At 41.4% G+C, this 26,306-nt stretch overlaps 1 protein-coding gene across 1 annotated transcript in view; it reads left to right on the top strand.

Annotated features, from left to right (window-relative positions):
- Positions 1-26,306, top strand: part of vash2 (vasohibin 2) — a 137,445-nt gene that overhangs the window by 57,443 nt on the left and 53,696 nt on the right. The window contains exon 4 of the mRNA XM_073050866.1: positions 2,826-2,900. Coding sequence (XP_072906967.1) covers positions 2,826-2,900 — 75 coding nt within the window. The remainder of the gene's footprint in view (positions 1-2,825; positions 2,901-26,306) is intronic.

The following is a 26,306-nucleotide window of genomic DNA, read 5'->3' as shown; positions in this document are numbered from 1 at the left end:
TTGCATTGATGAGAACATTGCTCAGTCTTCTCAGTCTAGGTTATGCACAGAACATTTATTTAATCTTTCATCAAAGATTAACCAGTAAGCCCCAGTTGTTGTTTTGGTGATATCCTCTACCTTTATTCCCTCAAAGCCATAATATCCTCCTGAGTTAATGAAATACAATCCTCAAGGTCCTTCTGCTGCCTGGGCCTCATGAAATAAGATCAATATTCCTTTAGCCTTTGTATTGCATTTTGATTCTGTGCATTAGCTTTAATGATTTTGGTACTTGTGCAGTTAGGTTTGTATTATCAAATTGTGATAGGAGTTCAGCTGTAGCTTGATAGGATGCAAAGGTATCATTCCTTGTCAATGTACTGTGAAAAGGGAGAGCAGTAATTGCACTGCAGTGCGGATCTGTGTGTTCCTCTTTCTGGGAAATGCAGCACACAGGATTATGATAAGCTTCCCCAACTCCTCTCCTTCCTCCACCGCTCCCCCCCCCCCCCCCCCCGCCAGCCTGTATCTTTTTTGCCATTCACTTATTTTCTAGTACTTGTCTTTTTTTAAACATATTTTACACATTTAAAATGATCTGCAATGAATTCATGGTATTAGCCTCTGCAAGACCACCAGTTCTGTTTGGGTTTTGCAAGCATTTCACCAGAAATTTTCCCTTGTCTTTGACTATATCTCGATTTAAACGGGGTCACAATGCTGCACTGTTTACAAATGTTTGATTTGCAGGCTTGTGAAGAAAAATAAGCCTGTATCAGCCAGTGTTTTGATGAAAATCATGACATTTGATGTAACTAAATTGTACTGTGTTGCTCTTATGATCAGTCTTTGCTATGTTTTACAAATGTCTCTTTTAATTCATGTCGAAGAGAGTTAATTAACCACCTCATGTAGCCAAGGAGATTGTGTATTTAAAATGTGAAATCAATTTTTTCATTCAGTGGTAGCAGACTAGGTCTTTTATGCTGTGGCTGAGGTCAATATCTAACTCTAAGAGCTGGCTCTGCCAGCTAAGGTGAAGCAATAATTACAAAGGAAGAAAATACAATTTATCTTCTATCTTTTTCTGAGTGTCTAAAGCTGTTTTCCTTTTTGAAGTGTCCACTGCTGTAATACAGCTGTCAATTTTCAGTCTGCAAGCTTCCTTAACAGTTGTTAGATATAATCTGTTTATTATTGTCACATCTACTGAGATGCATGAAAATCATTTATTTATTGAGTTCCAGAGTCTGGTAACAGATCTTTTTGGCCCAGTGAGGCCACAGCTCCCAACGCAAGCATGTCTCTAATTAACCAACAGCTCACCACGTGGTCACAGGGAGAACGTACAAACAGCTTGCAGGCAGTGCTGGAATGGAACCCAGGTTGCTGGTGCTGTAAAAGCATTGTGCTAACCTCTTTGCTGTCACGCCACCACGCCATCCACAAGGGTCATTCCAGACGCAAGTACGTTGAAGCACTACGAAAGAAAATATATCGGAATGCAAGATATTGTCTTACAGTTGCTGAGTGCAGACAGACAGCAAGTGCAAAAGCCATGATGAGGTAGATTAAGATATCAGGAGTTCACCTTCATCATTATAATATCCATTCGAGTATTGTAACAGTGGGTCAGAAGCTGCCAGTTAATATGTGTCCTTTGATGGAAGGGGGAAGAATTGAGCATAACCAGGGTGGGAGGGGTACTTGATCATATTTCTTGCTTTCCCAAAGGCAGCAGGAAGTGTAGGTGGAGTTAATGGAGGAAAAGCTTTTCGTGAAATACTGGGCTGCGTTCACAACTCTCGGCAAAAAGCTGAGATGCCACTTTCCTTCAAGTTATTTTGTCACCATTTTGGAGACAAGCTTGTGCTTGATTTAATATCTCACTGAACATTTTATATAAATGTTGTTACAACAGGGCCTGGATGATTGTAGGATCATTGGAGCCAAGACTGAATTTAAGGGTCATACAGCAAGATGTTTTATCTGACATTTGAATAATATCTGATTCTTTTACACATTCATGTGAATATAAACCTTCATGATTGGAGCTTTAATCTTAAGGACCTTAATTTAGCATTTAATTTAGGCTACCATTTTTCAGAGAATTTTTTTGTAAAATGTTTGTATTTGGTGTGCCTAAGGTAACTCAATATTTGTCCTTCCAAATATTTTGTTGAGTTTAACTGGAAATTTTTTTCAGCTAAAGCACTGTGATCTTGAATCATTTCCAAGAAAATGTCAGGTTAAATATAAACTTTGTCCCTCTAAGAGATAAAATCTGAAAAGCTCCACATTTTGCCCCATGTTGTCCCACTGTCAAAGCTAAAACATTTGCAAGCTTCAGCACTTTAAAAATGCCAAAGTGGTTAAGGCAGACTCTCAAAAAAAAGAGGACTGCTCATGTTGACAAAAAGCTGTCATTTTATGCAATGTTTGCCAAAATCACTGAACTAGGCTTTTAACCCCATTCCCAGTTAAAGAGATCTTGCTGTGTGAAAATTAGTTATCGCTAGAATGAATGACAGCATTTCAAAAGTAGTTAATTGGTTGTAAGTTACTGTAGAACATTCTATTGATGTGAAAGGTCTTGTTCTTCTTTCTGTTTCACTGAAACAGTACAGATATTATAGTGGTTGCTTTTTCATGGTCAGTTCCCTTTTGAAAACAGTTTATCATTTCAGCTTGGAATTTTGCACAGGCAGCTTGCTTTAGCCTCTTTCTGACAAAGGAAAAATGCTGTAGACTTGCACCCAGTTTTCTTTCTTCTACATTTTGACAGATTTTATCTGTTATATTTTTACTGATATTAATTATTTTCTTTATCCTGCCCTCCTCAGGTTGATGGACACGGCCAGAGAAATGACTCGTGAATCATTGCCAATTAAATGCCTTGAAGCTGTGATTCTTGGAATGTATCCTTATTTTATAAATTTATGTAGCTTCAGTGAGTCATTTTATGGGCTAAATGCTCATTATATCTTGTAATCCATGGGTTGTGTCGAAGAACATTGATATTGAACTAGAAGGAAACCCATGTCCTGCTTTCCTGTTGCTAGGAGACTGAAAGAGAATTTCAAAGCAGGATGAATATGAAATTTTTATGCAAGACTTCATTTGGATTCATAGATTATCATAATTTGAAATGGATCAACTGCCAGCTATAAAGGCTGAAGGACTGAAACTTAACACTTGAAATACAAAATTTATTTTAATTGAACATTTAAAAACAGGAGATTATTCACAAAAAATTATGCAGAATATTCACTTGCACTGTTTAACACATTCTCCCCCAAAATAGAATTATTTTAATTTTTTTTAGCTTTATGTCATTATTTAGAAGTTATTTTTAAACTCTGCAGTTGTGTAAGTCAAAGTCTAGAACCTTTAATTGTTTTGTTTTATTTTATTTTGTTCCTGAATGTAATCAGTTCTAATAACCTTTGCATTTATTGAAATTCACATTGATTGAAAGTCTTCAGAACAAGTTGTCAATCATAGTGATTATGCTATTAGTGAAAATAATATTTTACAGATGCCTTCTATAAGAACGTTAATGGTGGTATTGATTTTCCCTCGGTGACATGGGGAGCTGCAGTTGTGGAATCTGGAACAACAAACAATCTGCTGGAGGAACTCAGCAAGTTGAGCAGCAACTGTTAAGTAAAGCGGTAATCAACATCTCAGGTCAAGAGTCTGCATCGGTACTGCAAACGTTACAAGGTGGTTGATTTTGAAGTGGCAGAGGGTGCAGTGAGACCTGGGTGCCCCCCCCCCTCCCCGCCCACACAAGTATTCATGTGCAGCAAGCAATTTGGAAGGCAAATGTTTCCTTGACTGTGATTGCAAGGATGTGAAGGGCCTTGGTGAAACCCCATCAGAAAGTTTGTGCTTGTATTTTTTATTGAGGAAGGATGTTCTTGCTCTGTTCAAAAGAGATTTCCTTGACTGATTCTTGAGGTGGCAATACTGAATGTACTAGGAGTGATCGAATCGATTAGGACTATATTCACTGGGGTACAGGAAAGTGAGGGGATAAGATATAAAATTATCACAGGTCTAGACAGACTACATATTGGGAAGATGTTCCTGATGGCAAGTGTCTAGTACCACAGGTGACAGCCTTGGAAGAGAGTGTATGCCATTTAGAACTGAAGTCACAAGAATTATCTTCACCCTGCGTGGCGAACTTGCGGAATTCTCCTTCACCCAGCTGTTGCTGGCCAAATCTTTATGTTTTTCGGAGATGTATTTGTTAATGCTAAAGAAGATGATCAGCCATCATTGTGTTTAATGGTGAGGAGGGGCAAAGGCCCGAGTAGACTACTCGCACTGCTGATTTCTGCAACAGAGCAGGTTAAAAAGTGAATTAAGAAACATCTGCATTCATTATTTTAACACCTTGGGTGTTAAATGTTTAAGTTCCAACTTTTCAATGATATGTGGAAATTCGTGAAATTGCAGACTAATATGATTGCAATAGATGGTGAACTCATCTTCACTTGTATTGACTGGGAAGGCCAAAGTCCAAGATGCATGGTTGGATGGAATTTGTTAAATTGTCCAAGAATGATTTCTCAAATATAATGTAGATGTCCAGATGGCTCTATTGAGGAGGGGGCAACAGTGGGCCTCCTATTGGAAAATGAAGCAGGGCAAGTGGCTGAAGTGTCAATCGGGGCAGTACTTCGGGACCAATGATCAAAATTCTATTTGTTTTAAAGATTTTCAGGGAAAAATATGGGACTGCTCCACAAGTTGAAGTCCTGACGTGAGGGAAGCCAAATCTGAGTGCAATAGATAGGTACTCACAAAGATAAATTGGGAGAGGATGTTGGCTGGTAAAGGAGTATCTGCCAAATGAGAGGCTATTAAAAGTGAGATGGGGAGAATTCGTGGACAGAATTTTCCTGTTGGAATGAAGGGCAAGACTGGCAGGATTAGAGAACGTGGATTGATAAGGGATGTTGAGGCTCCGGTCAGGAATCTGAAGAAGGTATATGACAGGAATAGGCACTGAGTGGGTGCTAATCCCTTGAAGTATGAGAGATGGAGGAATATGTTTAGGAGGAAATCGGGAGGGCAAAAAGAGACCTGAAATTGCTTTAGTAGATGAGAGGTTCTGCAAGTAAACTAAGAGCAAAAGGGTAGCTAGGAAAATAACAGGTTTTAGTCCCTGAGGATCAATGTGGTCATTTGTGTGGTGCCGTAGATGGGTGAGTTCTGAAAGTAGATATTTTTCAAATGTATTTACTGTAGTTGAAACCCAAGGAGTTAAGAGAAATGAATAGCAATTTCTTGGAACATATCCACATTACAAAAGAGGAGGTGCCGGCAGTCTTAAAGCACATAAAGGTGGACAATTTCCAAGGGCCTGACCAAGTGCATCATAGGACATTGTGGAACGCTGGCAAAGAAATTGCAGGAGCCTTGGCAGAAATATTTGCATCATCTTTACCCAGGTACCAAAATGATTAGCAGATAGAAAATGCTGTGCCTTCATTTAAAAGGGGCTGCAAGAACAAATTAGAGTATACAGGAAACTACCCCTTGGAGTATAGTGTGCAATTTTGGTGATCCATCTATAGAAAGGATGTCATGTAAGCTGGAGAAATGTGTAATTGTGATATGCATGTTTCCAGGACTGGAGGGCTTGAGTTACAAGGAGAGGCTGGATAGATCGGACTTGTTTTCCACAGGAGGCTGAAGGGTGACTTTATAGAGTGTAGAAAATCACTAGGAATGGTCATGGTCTTTTTCCTAGGGTAGAGGAATCTAAAACTAGAGAGCAGAGGTGAGAGGGAGAGATTTAAACGGGATCTGAGAGACACATTTTTCAGAGGGTCTTGGTATAAGGATCGAGTTGCCAGAAATAAGGTGGTAGAGATGGGCACAATTACAAACTTTAACAAAACATTTAGATAGGAACATGGATAGAAAAAGTATGGTGTAAATGCAGGCAAATAGATCTACCGCAGGGAAACGTCTTGTTCAGCATGGATGAATAAGGTCAAAGAGACACTGTCCATGCAGTATAACTATATGACTGTAATCTGGTTGCAATTATAGTAAATCTTTTCAAGGGCACTTCATTTTAAATAGCTTCTTCCCCAATTTGCAAATTAAGGCAAATGTCTCTCCTAATCTTGCAACTTTTATGTTGAAGTGCTTTTCTCAAAAATGCACAGGAAGACAGCACCAATACTATTACTGTACCTCTTTTGAGCCTTGGTTTTACAACAATTATATTTACGTATGAGTTTAACCGTTTACAAATAACGGATTTAGCTAGAAATCAGAAAAGCTGAATTCAGTAGTTTGCTCTGTTGCTGATAGAAGAGAGTGTACTTGAGGACAGCAAAGATTCAATTCCTGAAATTGACATTACATAGTTGGTGACATACACTTTGGGCTCTGCACCATTACAAAATCTCCCATGCAGCATTTAATGACAGAACTAAGTTCTATTGCAAATTGCAATCTTCAACTACCATGTCTATCAATTAGGTACAGTATAAGTTTGATTAATTTCTCTTTAAACTACATGTGGCCTTAGCGGCACGTTGTAATAGGAGCAAATCAGTGAGGGGGAATCATTTTACAACAATCCACGAGAGAATAGATTATTGAGCAAAGTAACTATTCAATACTAGTCTGTTTGGAAAGTATTAAATTATTGTCGTGTCTTGTGTCCTAAAAGGAAATTTGAAATGAGGGGTCAGTTAACATCTGTGAAACCAGAGACAGTCACATCTGTGGAAACAGAGACAGTCGTCTCAAGACTGGAAGAAGTTTTGATGAAAGGTCATTAACTTGACACCCATTTTTCTTGTTCCCATTCTGATGAAAGATCATTGTTTGAGCACTAACCACTAGAGACTTGGCTCAGCATTGCAGGGCAATCTCATTGAATTCGGCAGAAAGGAAGGTACGACAAGAGATCCAGTGAACTGATCCAACCTCAGCAACTTCGTGACAGAGGCCAGCCATTGTGACACTGGAGAAGGAATGGGCCATTCAGTGGGCTGCATATATGGCCACCTGCCAGCCCTGTTTCTGTAAGCCTCATTACCCTTCCTAACAGCAGTTTTATAACATCTTAATTATCTTGGTCGCTAATGCTTTTTGGAAAAGCTCCTCACATCCACTCCCCTTTGTTCATGAAATATCTCCTGACAGCACCCTTGTGTTATTTGCTCAGGATGTTTACCTTTCCCACCCCACATTTCTGCATCTCCTATAGGAAACATATTTTTTTCTCAGTCCTTTCAGTTCTCTTGAGATTCTCAATCAAATCAAGGGATCACAAGTCTAATTTGTACAACTTTTAATAGCCTTCAGTGGTAGTATCATCCTGAACAGCACTCACATCAAGGCCAGTGTGTCCTTCTTAATGTGTAGAGCTGATGAAGTATCACAGTTCCCTGATTAGTGCAGGGATTTGTTACTGTCATAGGCAGAGATTTATCTACTGCATTATCATTAAGCTTTGCTGTTTTTATGTTACCACTGTTAACAATATTAGAGTAAAAAAAATGTAATTACTGCTCATTTTAGCGTGTTGTTACTTCTGATCCAGCAGTAGTTCCCAATAACTCTTATAATCTGATTATTTATAATCCTAGGGGATTGTACTGTACGAATTTGATTTTAAAGTGTAATTGTTTCATGAATACAGGGAATGCACTCTATGCAGTTATATAGCAGGAGAGCTGTTTAGAGAGTCTGTGGACGTTTGAGGTAAAGTTGCCATGGAATTCCAGTGCGGGATTGCTGCATTGTAGGTTGCCTATTTATTTTAGGCTAAGCAGCCTAGAAGAAGGTTTTGTATCCCTATGTCAGTGTGTCTGTGTATTTACAGTCTTTAAATATTGCCCATCATATAAAGCTTCTTATTATAAAACCTAACCCATATTCCAAGAACATTTTGATGAAAGACTGTATGTGTTCTTCAGTTTTAAATTAAATTAATTAAAATATTAAAATTGTGTTGTTTTTCCAAATGATCCATTCATTTTAGTGATGAACAGTTGTTTTATAACTGGGAAAAGTGTCAACACATTCCTGGCCTTGGCTTGATAAAATCCAACAGTGGCTCTTTTTCCCCAATCCCCATGGCAAAATGTCACATTCCAAAATCTTCTAGTTATCTTCTATTGCCAAAAAAATTGAATCAATTGAAGAAAAAGTAAACATTATTGAAAGTACTTGCACCTCAGAATGTTGTGGCATTTATTTTAATTAGACATTTTCTGATCGGGTCGGATTTTTCTGATCGTGTCCGTGAAATCCTGAACTCAGAAGGTGAACAGCCAGAGGTTGTGGTACTCATTGGTACCAATGATACAGGTAGGAAAAGGGAGGAGTCCTGAAAACAGATTACAGGGAGTTAGGAAGGAAGTTGAGAAGCAGGACCACAAAGGTAGTAATCTCGGGATTGTTGCCTGTGCCAAGCAACAGTGAATATAGGAATAGAGTGAGGTGGAGGATAAATGCGTGGCTGAGGGATTGGAGCAGGGGGCAGGGATTCAGATTTCTGGATCATTGGGATCTCTTCTGGGGCAGGTGTGACCTGTACAAAAAGGACAGGTGGCACTTGAATCCGATGGGGAACAATATCCTGGCAGGGAGTTTTGCTAAGGCTATTGGGGAGAGTTTAAACTAGAATCGCTGAGGGGATGGGAACCGAACTGAAGAGACGGAGAAAGAGGTGGTTGGCTCACAAATAGAGAAAGCTTGTAAACAGTGTGGGAGGGAAGATAGGCAGGTGATAGAGAAGGGATACGCTCAGACTGATGATTTGAGATGTGTCTATTTTAATGCAAGGAGTACCATGAACAAAGCAGATGATCTTAGAGCGTCGATCAGTACTTGGAGCTATGATGCTGTGGCCATTACAGAGACTTGGATGGCTCAGGGGCAGGGATGGCTATTTAGAGTGCCAGGCTTTAGTTGTTTCAGAAAGGACAGGGAGGGAGGCAAACGAGATGAGGATGTGGCACTGCTGATCAGAGATAGTTTCACTGTAGAAAAGGAGGAAGTCATGGAGGGAAATCATGTCTACGGAGTCTCTGTGGGTGGAAGTTAGGAACAGGAAGGGGTGAATAACTCGACTGAATGTTTTTTATAGGCCACCCAATAGTAACAGGGACATTGAGGGGCAGATAGGGAGACAGTTTCAGGAAAGATGCAATAATAACAGGATTGTTGATGTGGGAGATTTTAATTTCCTCAATATTGATTGGTATCTCCCTAGAGCAAGGGGATGGAGTTTGTTAGGTGTGTTCAGGAAGGTTTCCTGACAGAATATGTAGATAAGCCTAAAAGAAGAGAGGCTGTACTTGATTTGGTATTGGGTAATGAACCTACTCAGCTGTCAGGTCTCTCAGTGGGAGATCATTTTGGAGATAGTGATCACAATTCTATCTCCTTTAACATAGCATTGGAGAGGGATAGGAACAGACAAGTTAGGAAAGCGTTTAATTAGAGTAAGGGGAAATATGAAGCTATCAGACAGGAACTTGGAAGCATAAATGGGAACAGATGTTCTCAGAGAAATACATGGCAGAAATGTGGCAAATATACTAGGATATTTGCATGGTGTTCTGCTTAGATACATTCCAATTAGACGGAAAGGATGGTAATATATAGTAACTGTGGTGTACAAAGGCTGTTGAAAATCTAGTCAAGCAGAAAAGAAAAGCTTACAAAGGGTTCAAAAAGCTAAGCAATGATAGAGATCTAGAAAATTATAAGGCTAGCAGGAAGGAGCTTAAGAATGAAATTAGGAGAGCCAGAAGGGGCCATGCGAAGGCCTTGGCAGGTAGGATTAAGGAAAACCCCAAGGCATTCTAAAAGTTTGTGAAGAGCAAGAGGATAAGATGTGAGAGAATAGAACCAATCAAGTGTGACAGTGGAAAAGTGTGTATGGAACCAGAGGAGATAGCAGAGGTACTTAATGAATACTTTGCTTCAGTATTCACTACGGAAAAAGATCTTGGCAATTTTAGGGATGACTTATTTCTATATGAAAAGCTTGAGCTCATAGAGATAAGAAAGAGGATGTGCTGGAGCTTCAAGTTGCCTTCAAAGGCATCAAGTTGGATAAGTCCAGGACCGGAAGAGATATACCCCAGGCTACCGTGGGAGGCGAGGGAGGAGATTGCTGAGCCTCTGGCAAAGATCTTTGCATCATCAATGGGGAAGGGAGAGATTCCAGAGGATTGGAGGGTTGCAGATGTTGTTCCCTCATTCAAGAAAGGGAGTAGAAATAGCCCAGGAAATTATAAACCAGTGAGTATTACTTAAGTGGTTGGTAATTTGATGGAGAAGATCCTGAGAGGCAGGATTTATGAACATTTGGAGAGGCATAATATGATTAGGAATAGTCAGCATGGCTTTGTCAAAGGTAGGTTGTGCCTTACAAGCCTGATTGAATTTTTTGTGGATGTGACTAACCACCTTGATGAAGGTAGAATCATAAGGCATGCTCCCCAATCCATGCAACATCCTTGTAAATCTCCTATTCTATGGTTTCCACGTCCTTCCTATAGTGAGGTGACCAGAATTGAGCTCAGGACCAGGGTCCTATATAGCTGCAACATTACCTCTTGGCTTTTAAACTCAATTCCACAATTGATGAAGGCCAATGCACTATATGCCTTCTTGACCCCAGAGTCAACATACACAGCAGCTTTGAGTGTCCTATGGACTTGGACCCCAAGATCCCTCTGATCCTCCACACTGCCAAGAGTCTTACCGTTAATACTATATTCTGCCATCATATTTGACATACCAAAATGAACCGCCTCACACTTATCTGAGTTGAACTCACTTCTTAGCCCATTTTTGCATCCTCTCAATGTCGCGTTGTAACCTCTGACAGCCTCCACACTATCCACAACACCTCCAACCTTCGTGTCATCAGCAAATTTACTAACCCATCTCTCCACTTCCTCATCCAGGTCACTTATAAAAATCACAAAGAGTAGGGGTCCCAGAACAGATCCTTGAGGCACATCACTGGTCACCATGACATGGAGCAAATGAATGAAATCTTCTTGAAAAATTGACATGAAATCTGGAATAAACAGGTGTGAGTAATGCCTTTGACATTAAGGCAGCAATGACAAAGTTAGTGGTATAAACAGCCCTGATCAACAGTGATCACAAGTAAAGCATAGCTGTACCTTTAACTATACCTGGCATAGATTGTGGTTGCATTACATAATACTTTTCCATAAATTGAGTGAGGACAGGACTGTTGGTTTACAACCAGAGGCAATGTGCAGAGAGACTGCCATGAAGATCAGGCAGATGATAAGGTAAAATTGCAGTCTGTAGGATGAGTTGCAGGGTAAAAATGGGACAAAATCAAAAAGGGTGACAGATACAGAACTGAAGGTATTAAAATTCAATGCATGCAGTATATTGAATAAAGTAGGTGATCTTGTGGTGCAGGTACAGATTGGCTGGTATGACATTGTGCGCATCACTGAGTCGTGGCTGAAAGACGATAGGGTTGGGAGCTTAACCTCCAAGGATGCATATTGTATTGAATGGACAGGCAAGTAGGCAGTGAGTGTGGTGTGGCTTTTTTGGTTTAAAAAAAAAATGAAATCAAATCATTAGATATAGGTAACATAGGATCGGTAGATGTAGAATCCTTGTGGGTTGAGCAAAGAAACTGCAAGGGTGAAAAGACTCTGATGGGAGTTATATACAGGCCTCCGAACAGTAGCCAGGATATGGGTTACAAATTACAGTGAGAGATAGAAAAGGTATGTCAAAAGGCAATATTACAATACTTTTGGGGGATATCAATATGAGGGTGGATTGGGAAAATCAGGTATGTGCTGGATGCCAAGAGAGAGAATTTGTAGAATGCCTACAAGATGGTTTTTAGAGCAGCTTATGGTGGAGCCCAACAGGAGAGCAGCTATTCTGGATTGGGTGTTGTGTAATGAACTGGATTTGATTAAGAAGCTTAAGGTAAAGGAACCCTTAGATTTCACTTTGTAATTTGAGGAGAACCTAAAGTCAATTGTATTGGTATTACAGTAGAGTAAATGGAATTACTGAGGCATGAGAGAGAAGCTGACAAAGTTGATTGGGAGGGAACACTAGCAGGGATGACGGCAGAGCAGTGATGGCTAGAGTTTCTGGGAGCAATGCATCTCAAAAAAGAAGTACTGTAAAGGCAGGATAATGCAGCTGTGGCTAACAAGGGAAGTGAAAGCCAACATAAAAGCAAGAGAGGGCATATAATAGAGTAAAAATTAATGGGAAGTTAGAGGATTCGGAAACTTTTAAAAACCAACAGAAGGCAACTTAAAAAGCAGTAAGTGAGGAGGGAAGAAGAAATATGAAGGTAAAGTAACACACACAAAATGCTGGAGGAACCCAGCAGATCAGCCAACACTATGGAAAAAAGTAAAAAGTCAACATTTCAGCTGAGACCCTTCATCAGGACAAGGATAAGCTTGCCAAAAATATCAAAGCGGATACCAAAAAGCTTTTCAGAAACATAAGGAGTAAAAGAGAGAGTAGATATTGGATTGCTGGAAAATTATGCTGGAGAAATAGTAATGGGGGACAAGGAAATGGTGGGCAATCTGAATAAGTATTTTACATCAGTCTTCATTGTAGAAAATATTAGCAGAATGCCGGGGGTTCGTGAGTGTCATAGGACAGAGGTAAGTGTACTTGCTTTTACTAGGGAGAAGATGATTGGGAAACTGACAGGTCTGAAGGTAGGTAAGTCACCTGGACCAGATGGATTACACCCCAGGCTTCTGAAAGAGGAGGCTGAAGAAATTGTGGAGGCATGACTAATGATCTTTCAAGAATGAATAGATTCTGGTTTGGCTCTGGAGGATTGGAAAATCACGTATGTCATTCCACTCATCAAAAAGGGAGAGAGGCAGAGAAGAAAGGGCATTATAAGGCAGTTCACCCCACCTCAGTGGTTGGGAAGATGTTGGAATTGATTGTTGAGGATGTGGTTTTGGGGTATTTGGCGGAACATGATAAAAAGTCAGCACGGTTTCCTCAATGGAAAATCTTGCCTGACTAATCTGTTGGAATTCTTTGAGGGAATAACAAACAGGTTCAACAAAGGTGGATGCTGTGTAATTCGATTTTCAGAAGGTCTTTGACAAGTTGCCACACATAAGATTGCTTAACAAGATGAGAGCCCCATGGTATTACAGGAAAGATATTAGCATGGATAAAGCATTGACTGATTGATGGGAAGCAAAGAGTGGGAATAAAGGAGCCTGGTCTGATTGGCTGCCAGTTATTAGTGGTGTTCTTCAGTAGGTCAGATAACTTGGATGATGGAATTGATGGCTTTGTGACCAAGTTTGCGGATAATACAAAAATAGGTGGAAGTGCAGGTAGTTTTGAGGAAAGAGGGAGGTGGCAGCAGGACTTAAATAGATTAGGTCCAGCTGCAGGTCAGTGGGACTAGGCAGAAAAATGGTTCAGCAGAGCCAAGAAGGGCCAAAAGGCCTGTTTCTGTGCTGTGATGTTCTGTGGTTCTAGGAGAATGGGCAAAGAAGTGGCAGATAGAATACAGTGTCAGGAGGTGTCTTTGGTAGAATGAATAAAAGTATAGACTATTTCCTAAATGGGGAGAAAATTCAAAAATCTGAGATGCAAAGGGACTTGGGAGTCCTTGTGCAGGATTCCCTGAATTTTAATTTGCAAGATGAGTCTGTGGTGAGGAAGGCAAATGCGATGTTGGCATTCATTTCAAGAGGACTAGAATATAAAACCAAGGATGTAAATTTGAGAATTTATAAAGCACTAGTGAGGCCTCACTTGTGTGTATTTGAGCAGTTTTGGGCCCCTTGTTTAAGAAAGAACGTACTGACATTGAAGAGGATTCCGAGGAGGTTCATGAGATTGATTCCAGGAATGAAAGCCTTTTCATATGAGGAGTGATTGATGGCTCTGGGCCTTTATTCATTGGAATTTAGAAGAATGTTGGGTGGATTGTTTTGAATGTTGAAAAGCCTAGATAAAGTGGATGTGGAGAGGATGTTTCCTATGGTGGGGGACTAGGATCTGAGGGCACAGCCTCAGAATAGAGGGACATCCTTTTAACAGAGATGAGGAGGAATTTCTTTATTCAGTAGTTGATGAATCTATAGAATACGTTGCCACAGGCGGATGTGGAGGCCAGGTCATTGGGTGTATTCAAGGCGGAGTTTGATAGATTCTTGATCAGTCGGAGTGAAAGGTTGTAGGGGGAAGACAGGAGATTGGGGTTGAGAGAGAAATGGATCAGTCATGATTAAATGGCGGAGCAGACTCAATGGCTGAAATGCCTAATGCTGCTCCTGTGTCTTATGGAAGTCTCTGTTCAGCACATCTGTAGACAGAGCACTTAAAACAATGTGCTGCAGGGTTTGGCAAGAAGCATTGGTTTGAATATGCGGTGTAAGCATATTGAGGATCAAACATATTTAAATTTGCACAAGTTGCTGCAGCACTGATGTGGTTGCATTCATGTGGCAAACCTACTTTTGAATCCACCACTGTATTGGGACTCAATGTGCAAGAGTCTCCCAACGTGATGTGTGAAGTTGGTACCAATTTGTATTTGTATCTGTCCTTATTTTTAAACACACGTGCATCTCAAATGAATAGTACGTCTAGCTCAGTGTAAAATTAAGTGTTCAGTTTAATCATAGTCATAGCCTGCAGCAGTCTCTTTTGAGGGCAGGATTTAGGAGTCTATTTTTAGCTACTGTAAATTCATCCTTTTGAAAGGGAATGTGTATGCTGGCATACTGGAGGCTTAATTTTTAATATTAGAAGTGAATTTGCAAATGAGCAATATTACTGCTGAATGAAATAAGCTGATTGTTCTCTGTCACAAAAAGATCTCCAAGTTAAAATGGCATTTGATGAAGCAGATTTCATAACTCAGGGCTGGTTATAAAACAAATATATCTGTCTGGTAAATTAATTATTTTTAAATGGACTACGATAAATAAAAAATAACATCTATTTTGAATTTTTTACTCACCTATACACTCAATATATTTTATTAGAATTTGAATACATCTTCATGTAAAACCCATCTGGATGATGACAGATCTCCCTTTGTTCTGTCCAGCAGCAAGTTTTGAGGTAACCTCAGATGAATATTCTTTCACCAATCTGCCATTTCTGATTTAGTTAGCAGCCATTTATTTTGCCTATTTCATGAGGATGTTTTGTAGTGAATGGTAGGTGGCTCAAGTGTTGAGATATATGAATTGATTCTCTGACTGGGAAATAGAAAACCAGATGCATTATCCCATCAGCCTTAATAAAAGGCTACCCAGAGGAAAGCAGCAGTGCAGGTTGAGAAACATCCATGTTTAATCCTTCATGCCTGTAGATGGATGGCAGGAAAATTGGGGAGTTCATGTACACATGAACAAGTTACGAGGAAACTCTGTGAGCCAGCAGAGACTCTGGGCTGGAAGGTCTCCTTTTATGCCACATATAGCACATCTGAGAGTAAGGATGAAACTTAAAAATGGAGTATAATTAGATTGCAGAAGGCAGAGGTAACTTCAGCAACATCAGAAAACTGCAGTAAGAAATTGGCTGCCCATTCTACTCCCTGCAGACTGAAATTGAAGGATGGGCACATTTATGCAAGTTTTATTTTTGGGCAGCTGGCTCATCACTGACACTAAAATCACCCTATTCAAATTCACATGACTTTAAGTCATTGTCAGTACACCTATCTAAAATAGGGAGGCTGTATAATTATGTTGATCGAAAGGCAAAAGGTGACTAAATGTTATTCTATTCGAACCAGGAAGCGTGGAATTCATATGTTCTTCCTGTGACTCTATGGGTTACTTTCACCATCCACCACCTCCTGGTGCTCGTTCACTTACGAGGTGTGTAAGTTACCAGCAATGCCAGCATTAATTCTGCATCCTTAGTTGGCCCTGAACTGAAGAGGCTGTAAAGGGTTGATCTGGAGTAAAGTTTGAATTAGGAATGCACACTAAAAAATCTTCATTATCACTAAGGTTTTATGATAATCTTGTGGCTTCATGCTTATATTACTGAGAAAAGCATTTATTAATGTACATTCAATGACCACTTTATTAGGTGAACCTGTACACCTCATTAATGCAAATATCTAATCAGCCAATTGCAGACATGGTCACGAGGTTGAGTTGTTGTTTAGAACAAACATCAGAATGCAGAAGTGGTGATCTCAGTGACTCTGACTGTGGAACGATAGTTGTTGCTAGACCGGGTGGTTTGAGTATCTCAGAAACACCTGATCTCCTGGGATTCTCACACACAACAGAATCGAAAGTTTACAGAGGATGGTGTGAAAAACAAAAAAAAAAATCCAGTGAGCAGCAGTTCTCTTGGAGAAAACGCTTTGTTAATGATAGAGGACAGAGGAGAATTGCAAGACTGGTTCAAGCTGACAGGAAGGTGACAGTAACTCAAATAACCACGTTACAACAGTGGTGAATGTTGAAGTTTGAAATGGATGGGCCATAGCAGCAGATGACTACAAATCTACACTCAGTGGCCACTTTATTAGGTACAGGAGGTACCTAATAAACTTTCAGGTTTACTTTAGTTACTTAAATGACCGCTGAGGTGTGTACGCTGCTGAGGACCCGTGACTCCGCCTTCAGAGTGGGCGACAAGCCAGCTCTAACAACAGCAAGGGCCAGACTGTCCCGAACCATCAGAGGGGCAAAGCGTGCACACACCCAGCAAATCCGTAGTCACGTCCAGGACAGCGGCGACACGCGGCACATGTGGAAGGGCATCCAGGACATCACCAATCACAGTACGACATCACCTGACTGTGCAGGTGATGCCTCCCTCCCAGATGTGCTGAATAACTTCTACACCTGTTTTGAGGCGGAAAATGACGTGGTGGCAAGGAAGTCCACCCCTCCTACAAATGACCAGGTGCTGTGTCTCACCGTGGCTGATGTGAGAAGAACCCTGTGCAGGATGAACCCACGGAAGGCTGCTGGACCAGACAGCATCCCTGGTAGAGTGCTCAGAGGATGTGCAGACCAGCTAGCAGATGTTCTCACCAACATCTTCAACATCTCCCTGAGCAGCACCACTGTTCCAACATACTTCAAGGCCGCCACCATTGTCCCCGTGCTGAAGAAGTCTTAAGTGTCCGGCCTAAATGACTGTCGTCCCGTTGCACTTACATCCATCATCATGAAGTGTTTTGAGAGGCTCGTCATGAGGCATATCAAGACCCTGCTGCCCCCTCACTGGACCCCCTGCAGTTTGCGTACCGTCCCAACCGCTCAACAGATGACACCATTGCCACCACCCTCCACCTGGCCCTAACCCACCTGGACAAAAAGACATGTACGTTCGGATGCTGTTCATAGACTTCAGTTCAGCATTCAACACAATCATCCCTCAGAAACTGATTGGAAAGCTGAGCCTACTGGGCCTGAACACCTCCCTCTGCAACTGGATACTAGACTTCCTGACTGGGAGACCTCAGTCAGTCCGGATCGGGAGCAGCATGTCCAACACCATCACACTGAGCACGGGGGCTCCCCAGGGTTGCATGCTCAGTCCACTGCTGTTCACTCTGCTGACCCACGACCGTGCTGCAACACACAGCTCGAACCATATCATCAAGTTCGCCGATGACACGACCGTGGTGGGTCTCATCAGCAAGAACGATGAGTCAGCTTACAGAGAGGAGGTCCAGCGGCTAACAGACTGGTGTAGAGCCAACAACCTGTCTTGGAATGTGAACAAAACAAAAGAGATGGTTGTTGACTTCAGGAGGGCATGGAGTGACCACTCCCCGCTGAACATCGACAGCTCTTTGGTAGAGATCATTAAGAGCACCAAATTTCTTGGTGTTCACCTGGCAGAGAATCTCGCCTGGTCCCTCAACACCAGCTCCATAGCAAAGAAAGCCCAGCAGCATCTGTACTTTCTGCAAAGGCTGAGGAAAGTCCATCTCCCATCCCCTATCCTCATCACATTCTACAGGGGTTGTACTGAGAGCATCCTGAGCAACTGCATCACTGCCTGGTTCGGAAATTGCACCATCTCTGATCGCAAGACCCTGTAGCGGATAGACAGGTCAGCTGAGAAGATCATCAGGGTCTCTCTTCCCGTCATCACGGACATTTACAGTACACGCTGCATCCACAAAGCAAACAACATTATGAAGGACCCCACGCACCCCTCATACAAACTCTTCTCCCTCCTGCTGTCTGGGAAAAGGCACCGAAGCATTCGGGCTCTCACGACCAGACTATGTAACAGTTTCTTCCCCCAAACTATCAGACTCCTCAATACCCAGAGCCTGGACTGACACCTTACTGCCCTACTGTCCTGTTTATTATTTATTGTAATGCCTGCACTGTTTTTGTGCACTTTATGCAGTCTTGGGTAGGACTGTAGTCTAGTGTAGTTGTTTTTTTCCCTCTGTGTTGTTTTTTATGTAGTTCAGTCTAGTTTTTGTACTGTGTCATGTAACACCATGGTCCTGAAAAACGTCTCATTTTTACTATGTACTGCACCAGCAGTTATGGTCGAAATGACAATAAAAGTGACGACTTGACTTGAAATTCTCTAACATCCTGGTGGGATTCAAATGCATGTCATTAGATCAATGGTCCTGCCCTCTGGCTGCTTGTCCAGTACAGTGGGTACTGTCCAGTGGCTGCTTGTCCAGTACAGTGGGTACTGTCCAGTGGCTGCTTGTCCAGTACAGTGGGTACTGTCCAGTGGGTGCTACTATACCCACTGATGCACAAGAATCTTGTGGTCTGTTAACACACAGTCCTGCTGAAGGATCTTGGCCTGAAACATTGGCTGTACTCTTTTCCATAGATGCTGCCTGGCCTGCTGAGTTCCTCCAGCATTTCGTGTGTGTTACTTGGATTTCCAGCTTCTGCAGATTTTCTCTTTTGGTCGGTTGCCAGCTTTGATCAGTCTTTATCTACGACCCATTTCAGAGACATCCACCGAAACAGGCCCAAATGATATATGGAAACAGGTCAACTTTCTCCCATTCAAACTGTCATGGAATGCTCATTTGCTTCCTGCAGTTCTTCATTAACGAGGCCGGACACTAAAAAATGTCTGGGCTGCACGTTTATGGCCTAGAGCTAGTGCCACAGGTGCAAAAGAGATTGGTTAAGGGCCAGAATTACAAATTCCCTCCCCTCCAATGTTTTGAACTAATGTAATCAATCCAGATAAAGCTGTTCTCTAATGATACCAGCTGGTGTCACGTCTGAATATGAGGGTGTGTGTGAGTGAGTGATGGGCCTGGTTTATGTATGAACTGCCACAGTCTCTCTGGGCTCACTACAACATCTTCAATTAGCCTGACATAAATAAGACTTCTTTCAACCCTTCAAAGGAAGTTTTATCCCACTCTTTGGAGAGCAGCTTGTATTTATAACTTAAATTATAGCTTCCTTTTTAAGAAATGACAAGCTCAAGGCACCCATAGTGCTCTTAAATCACCACTGTGCACAGATTTCATAATAATGTTCCAATGTTGTATTTGACCAAATAGTGATTACTCAACATCCTGAAATATTTCTTTAAAAATCTTGCAAATATATCTGGAGCAGGGTTTTCGTAATATGAAAATATAAAATACAAATATTGAGCAAGACTCAGAAGGTAACATTAATATATGTCAGAGTGGAAAGGATAGTGTTGTTTTTTCTTCATAGTTTATATTCCACATGCCTTTCCATAATTCAAGGCATTGGCTGGTTCTTTTTGTCTAGCTCTCCAAATAGTTCCTCATTTGTCCTGCTCTTTTCAATTCACTTAAGTTTTTGAAACAAAGACCTTGCTTTTCCTCTCTGGATGTTAAAGGCGCCATTGACACGGTTTCAAAGAAAAGCAGGAGTGCTTTCCTGGTGGCCAAGTCCTTGCCTGTGTTGCCAGAACAAATGATCTGGTTGTTTTTTGTGAGGCTTTGTTGAGAACAAATTGTCTGCCACAGTAACTATGTTCTGACTTGAAGAGTGGATTCATCAATAGTGTAGCACTTGTGGCTTTTGTGACATAATAATCCAATTTAAATGCAAAACCTTTTCCTCTGGAAATACTCATGTGGTCAGGCAGTACGTGTGGCAAGAGAAATCAAGCTAATCTGTCAGATTGAAGATGCTTCCTCAGTACCATCTTATTAGATTTCTGATGAAAAATATTCAGCTTCAGATGTTAACTGTTTTCCCACAGCTGCTACCTGGCCTAAATATTTTGAGCATTCTTTGTTTTTATTTCTGATTTCCAGCACGAATTACGTTCCCTCTTATTTAATGTCCCTCAGATGCACAGGCCCATCCCGTGCATTTCCATAGATGGATAATACAGGGTAAGTGAAAGTTCACTTTAAGCTTCGTGCAACCATATTTGGAGAAAAGCTAAGTCATGAACTGCTGTTTATTCCAGGGACTTTTCATTTTGCTGAGGTGCAATTGTGCTTTACAGCACATACTTGCGCACACAGTGCATAATTATCTCTTCACAATCACTGCTCTATTTTCTTGAGCTAAGCATTATTTAAGTGGCCACTGGGGTGGAGCCAAGTGGAAAATGTCACTAAAAGCTGACATTTAACCTACTGAGCTGGATGGTTAATACAGTAAGCACTAAATACCATTTGAAGGAAATCAAGCTGGTACGTGGTAATTATGTGAACACGTGGCCATCAGCAGTTACAATGTACCCCACCACAATTTCCCTCAATGATGTCAGTATGGGTATTACTAATAACATCCATTAAAACAATAAACCTTCTCTCCAGTCTTAAGTAAATGATTCACTAAACTCCATTGAATGATCACCTGCATTCTTGAAATATTAATTTTCAAACATAAATTGGCTCTCCTTTTTGAGTGTTTGCACAATGGTTGGAATTTCCCCAGCTGTGAGTGATCGGTTATTCTGTAGCAGCTCTGAGGTTTGGCAGGATGTACGTGGAGAGTATTGACCAAGGAGGAAGGTGTGAGCTGTAGTAAAAGCTAGCGTGCTATTTCCCATGTCTCTGAAAAACTACGAGTTGCAGTTAGGTTGTTTTTTCCCTTCACCACCAAAGGCTGGGGCTCAGCAGTGTGAATGATAAATCGCAAAGATCCCAAGATTCACAAACCTGACTCTCTGGGTAGGCCCATTGTTTCTGCCTGCGCCTGTCCCATTAAACTCGTGACTCCATTGAATCACCCTTCTCACCTACATCTGCAAAAATACAGCTCTCAACCTCCTCAGCAGCCTTGGGTTCCCTGGCCCTGATCATCTCATTTTCACCATGAATGTCCAGTCTCTCTACACTTCTTTTACCCCTTCAGGAAGACCTTAAAGCTCTCTGCTTCTTTCTTGACAACAGATGCAACCATTTCCCTTCCAATCACTACCCACCTTCTTCTGGCAGAACTGGTCCTCACCCTCAACAATTTCTCTTTTAGCTCCTCCCATTTTCTCCAAACTCAAGTTGTAGCCATGGGCACGCGCATGGGCCCTAGCTATGCCTGCTGTTTCATTGGCCCCATGTTCCAAGCCTTCTCTGGTAATGCTCCCCAACTCTTCTGGCACTACATCGATGACCTAATTGGTGCTGCTTCATTCACCCGTGCGAGCTCATCAAATTCACCAACTTTGCCTCCAACTTCCACCCTGCCCTTAAATTCAGTTGGTCCATTTCAGACATATCTCTCCCCTTCCTTGATCTCTCTTTCTCCATCTCTGGAGACAAACTGTCTACTAATATATTTTATAAGCCCACCGATTCCCACAGATATCCTGATCTTCCCACCCTGCTTCTTGTAAAAATGCCATTCCCTTTTCTCATTTCCTTTTCTCATTTCCTTTGTCCTCGCCACATCTGTTCCCAAGATGAGGCTTTCCATTCCAGGACATCAGAGCTGTCCTCCTCCTTCAAAGATTGGGGTTTCCTATTGCTCCACCATTGATGCTGCCTTCACCCACATCTCCACCATTCCTCTTGTCCTCACCTTATGCCCCATGAGTCTCCACATCCAACACATTCTCCGCAACTTCCACCACCCTATTACCAAACACATCTGCCCCTCTCAACTCTCTGGTTTCTGCAGTGATTGCTCCCTCCATGATTCTCTTGTTGATTCATCCCTCCCTAATCTTCCTCCAGGCACTTCTCCCTGCCAGCAACAGAAATGCTACAATTGTTCATTCACCTGTTTCCTCACCTCCATTCAAGGCCCCAGATAGGCCTTCCAGGTGAGGCACCACTTCACCTGCGAATCCGTTGGGGTTGTCTACTGTATCCAGTGGTCCTGATGAGGCATCTTCTGCACTGGTGAGACCCGGGGTAAACTGGGGAACCACTTTGTGAGCACCTCTACTCCATCTGCCAAAAGCAGAATATCCCAGTGGCCTACCGTTTTAATTCCTACCCCATTCCCATTATGACATGTCAGTCCATGGCCACCTCTTCTGTCACAAAGAGGCCACTCTCAGATGGAAGAGCAACACCTCATATACTGTTTGTGTTGCCTCCAACCTGATGGCATGAACATGGATTTCTTCAACTTCCAGTACATATTTTCCCCTCTTCCTTCCCTGATCTTCAATTCCCCAGTATGGCCTCTTAGTTCTTCTCCTCATCTGCTTATCACCTCCCCCTGGTGCCCCTCCTCCTTATCTTTCTCCCATGGTCCACTCTCCTCTCCTATCAGATTCCTTCCTCTCCAGCCCTTTGTTTTTTTCCACCCAACACGTCCCAGCTTCTTATTTCACCACCCCCAACTCACCTGGCTTCACCTATCATCTTCATGCTTGTCCTCCTTCCACCACCCAACCTTTTTATTCTGGCATCTTTCCCTTTCCAGTCCTGATAAGGTGTCTTGGCCTGAAATGTCACACTGTTTATTCCTCTCCATAGATGCTGCCTGACCTGCTGAGCTCCTCCAGCATTTTGTATGTGTTACTCTGGATGTCCAGAGATCTGCAGAATCTCTTGTTGATGATAAATCTTTCAATATGCACTCTGGACGAGAGCTGAAATAAGGTGAAATTTGCAATACTCTTTTCATGCATTTACTGGGCAAATATTGGATCTCATTTTGCACATTTCCTATGCCTGTGTTGGCGGAGAATTCCAGCAACAATGGCTTGAACCCTAAGCGTGCCTGGAAACTCTGTCAGATATGTGTTTGTGGCAGCCGATCTGAAGTGGAATTTGTCCCCACCATCTGCCACGGAAGACCAACAACCTCACTGGAGAAATTAGATTAGTAGGAGTGAAACAATATCTTTTCCGATATCTGTTCTCTCCAGTTGAAGTTGAGATTGGAGCTGGCACAAGGATAATAATCTTAGATTATTTCTGTACATCCTTTGTGTCAGAATTGCTGAATGTATATAAAAGAAAATGGCCACCTGAATGCCTCTCCAAGCTTTTAGTACCAGACCTTTTTGATAACTTGACATCTTAAGTGTAACAGATATAAATCTCTCTGAGCTGTCTGTGGCTATCATTTTCACAAATGTACTCTCAGCAGAGATTGATCAATACATTGTTTGGAAAGAGTGAAGGGGAAGAAATGATTATCTTCCTTTATGATTTTAAAAAAAATTAACCTAAATGGAAATTGCGTGTAACCTCAATTATTAACTTACTTGCAAAATAATTACACTGTATATTAGTATGCATTAATTTAAACTCTTATATCAATTTAAATAAAGAATAGCCCCATATAAGGAATAAGTAGAGTTTATTTTTATCCATGTTTTGCAGAAATCTGAAAGAAAATTAAAACCTGGAGTTCTGTGTCCATGGCAGATTTACAACCATTGGCTGGCATTTTGTTTTCATAGACTTTCAGTTCATTTACACAAATGTAGATAATGTGTTTATAGATATCCCTAATCTGTATGTAAAATTAACCTTTCCAAATGGAAGAATTACTTCTAACAGTTGCTACCTACAGTATATTCAGTAAATAGAAAGAGCAATTTACCCTTTCAAGTCTTTCCTGTTGCTGGCCCAAATATCTCCAGATCTCTGATATGGTTTCTTTGTGCTAAGGGTGGGAGTAAGAAACAGAAGCCTGGGAAAAAGGCTGGGACGTGTGAATTTGCCTTATTGGCTGTTCACAATGGTCCTTCGATGGAAACATCTGGCCACTCTGAATGAGCCCCCTTGTGTTCCGGAATCTTTCTGAATCCTCTGCAAGTGGCAGACACCTAAGGTGTTCAAATTGTGCTAGCAGAGTTTGGCAATTAGATGAGAGAACCGTGATCCACGGCCACTCAAAACAGCCATGGATCTGGGATGACATTGAGTATCTTGGGTTTATACATTGGGGACATGCAGAAGCCATATGGAAAATGGTGCAGTAACCATTTTGACAGTCTTCCTCTGCCAAACTGCCCACCTGCCATTCCTGTGAGATAACTCCTAATCCATCTGTGGCTCCCATCTTGATCTAATCATCTTAGAATGCGCAGAGCCAGAGTGGAAGGATGTCATTCTTGATCCTGAGGGACAGCCAAGGAAGAATAGGACCTTCGAGTCCATTCCCTGTTTATTCCCTTAAAGTCTGATGGCATCAACTCAGGAAGTTCAGGGCTGGTATTTCTTTGCATTTATGGAAGATTTGTGGACCAAAGGGATTTGAAGCTGACTGCTAACTTAGTTTGCTGACGACTATATAAATTTAAACATCTCTTTTGACGATGACCTACGAGGATCTTGGAAGTGGCAATAAACATCGGACTGCGCGTTATGGTGACAAGTCCAAAATGTCCAAATATAACATCAAAACGTAAGAAAGATGAGAGTTTCTGCAGATGCTGAAAACCTTAAACAAATCTCAGCAGGTCAAGCAACATCTTTGGAGGGAAAATGTTTCGCGACCTTTAGCAGGATCCTCCTCATCTTTTTTTGTCAGTGCTGTCGAAGGGTCTCAGTCCAAAATGTCGATGGTACTCTTTTCCCAAAGATGCTGCCTAACCTGCTGAGATCCTCCTAAAATTTTGTGTGTGTTGCTTTGATTTCCAGCATCTGTAGATTCTCTCTTGTAGGAGATAGGTGAGTTCAGGTGAGGGAGAAGGTAGGTGGATAAAAGGGGATGATTTGAGAAACTAGGAGTTGAGATATGGAAGAGCTAAAGAGCTGAAGAAAGAGGATAAGGAGGAAGAGGCAACAGACTGAAAATTAACCTTCCTTTAATAGAGAAAATAAAAACAGGAGAGGGAGATGGATATGGGAAACCAAACAACAGTGTTGCTGTTGTGCTGTAGAATTGCAGGGCTAACAGAAGATTGTGGCACTTGAATTAAATTGAAAGCTTTCCCCTTCAGGCTATTGCAACAGGATCCTAATCAGATCTGATAGTTCAGCTGCACAAAGCAAGGAAGAAATGTTGAAATTTTGGCAGGCATTTTGTCTGACCTCTAAGGCATGTAGGAGCACAATGGGGCAACTTCAGACAATAGATGGGAAACTTGGAGACATTAACAGAAATGTTTACTGATTGTGAGTCAATTGGAAGAGGCCAAATTACAGACACTGAATGGAGCTGGCTCTTGTGTTTAAAAATCATTCTTCTGGGCTATGTCCAAAGGAACTGAGAGCTTGTAACATCATGCCCTAATTACCAACTGCCCTTCCAACTCTTGAGCATCACAATTTTGCATGTTAGTTTCCAATAACACTAATTAAAGTTAAGTAAAATAGATGTATTTTACAGAAGATGGCAAAGGAACTAACTGATGTTTTATTAACACTGTTCATATTTTTGTGAATGGATGGTCTCCCAAGCAACCCTGGATTAACTTCTGACTCAACCTGATTGTCTAACCTATGATAACACACACAAAATGCTGGAGGAACTCAGCAGGCCAGGCAGCATCTCTGGAAAAGAGTAAACAGTTGATGTTTCAGGCCAAGACCCTTCAGTCCTGCTTTGAGTCTCAGACTGAAATGTCAACTGTACTCTTTTCCATAGATGCTGTCTGGCCTGCTGAGATCCTCCAGCATTTTGTGTGTAGCTTGGATTTCCAGCATCTGCAGATTCTCTCTTGTAGGTGATCTAATAAAGAAATGGTCATTCTTTGATTTTCAATCGCAAAGAGTCAATTTGCCCTAATTTTGTTCAAGTGACTTTGAATTAACCTCTGAATGTCAGTCAAAGAGGCAGCCAGATGTTGGTGAAAGTATTGTTTGGCAGTGCCCGAGGAATTATTCTGAAAATCAGATACCTTTATGTGGTGAATTATGAGCACATTAAAGGTATGGCTGAATGACATTTACTTTATCTGCATTTTGAACT

The sequence above is a fragment of the Hemitrygon akajei genome, chromosome 7 (assembly GCF_048418815.1).
Source record: "Hemitrygon akajei chromosome 7, sHemAka1.3, whole genome shotgun sequence".
Taxonomy (NCBI): Eukaryota; Metazoa; Chordata; class Chondrichthyes; order Myliobatiformes; family Dasyatidae; genus Hemitrygon; species Hemitrygon akajei.
Note: the sequence above shows the minus strand (reverse complement) of the source record. Positions and strands in the feature narration are given on the sequence as shown.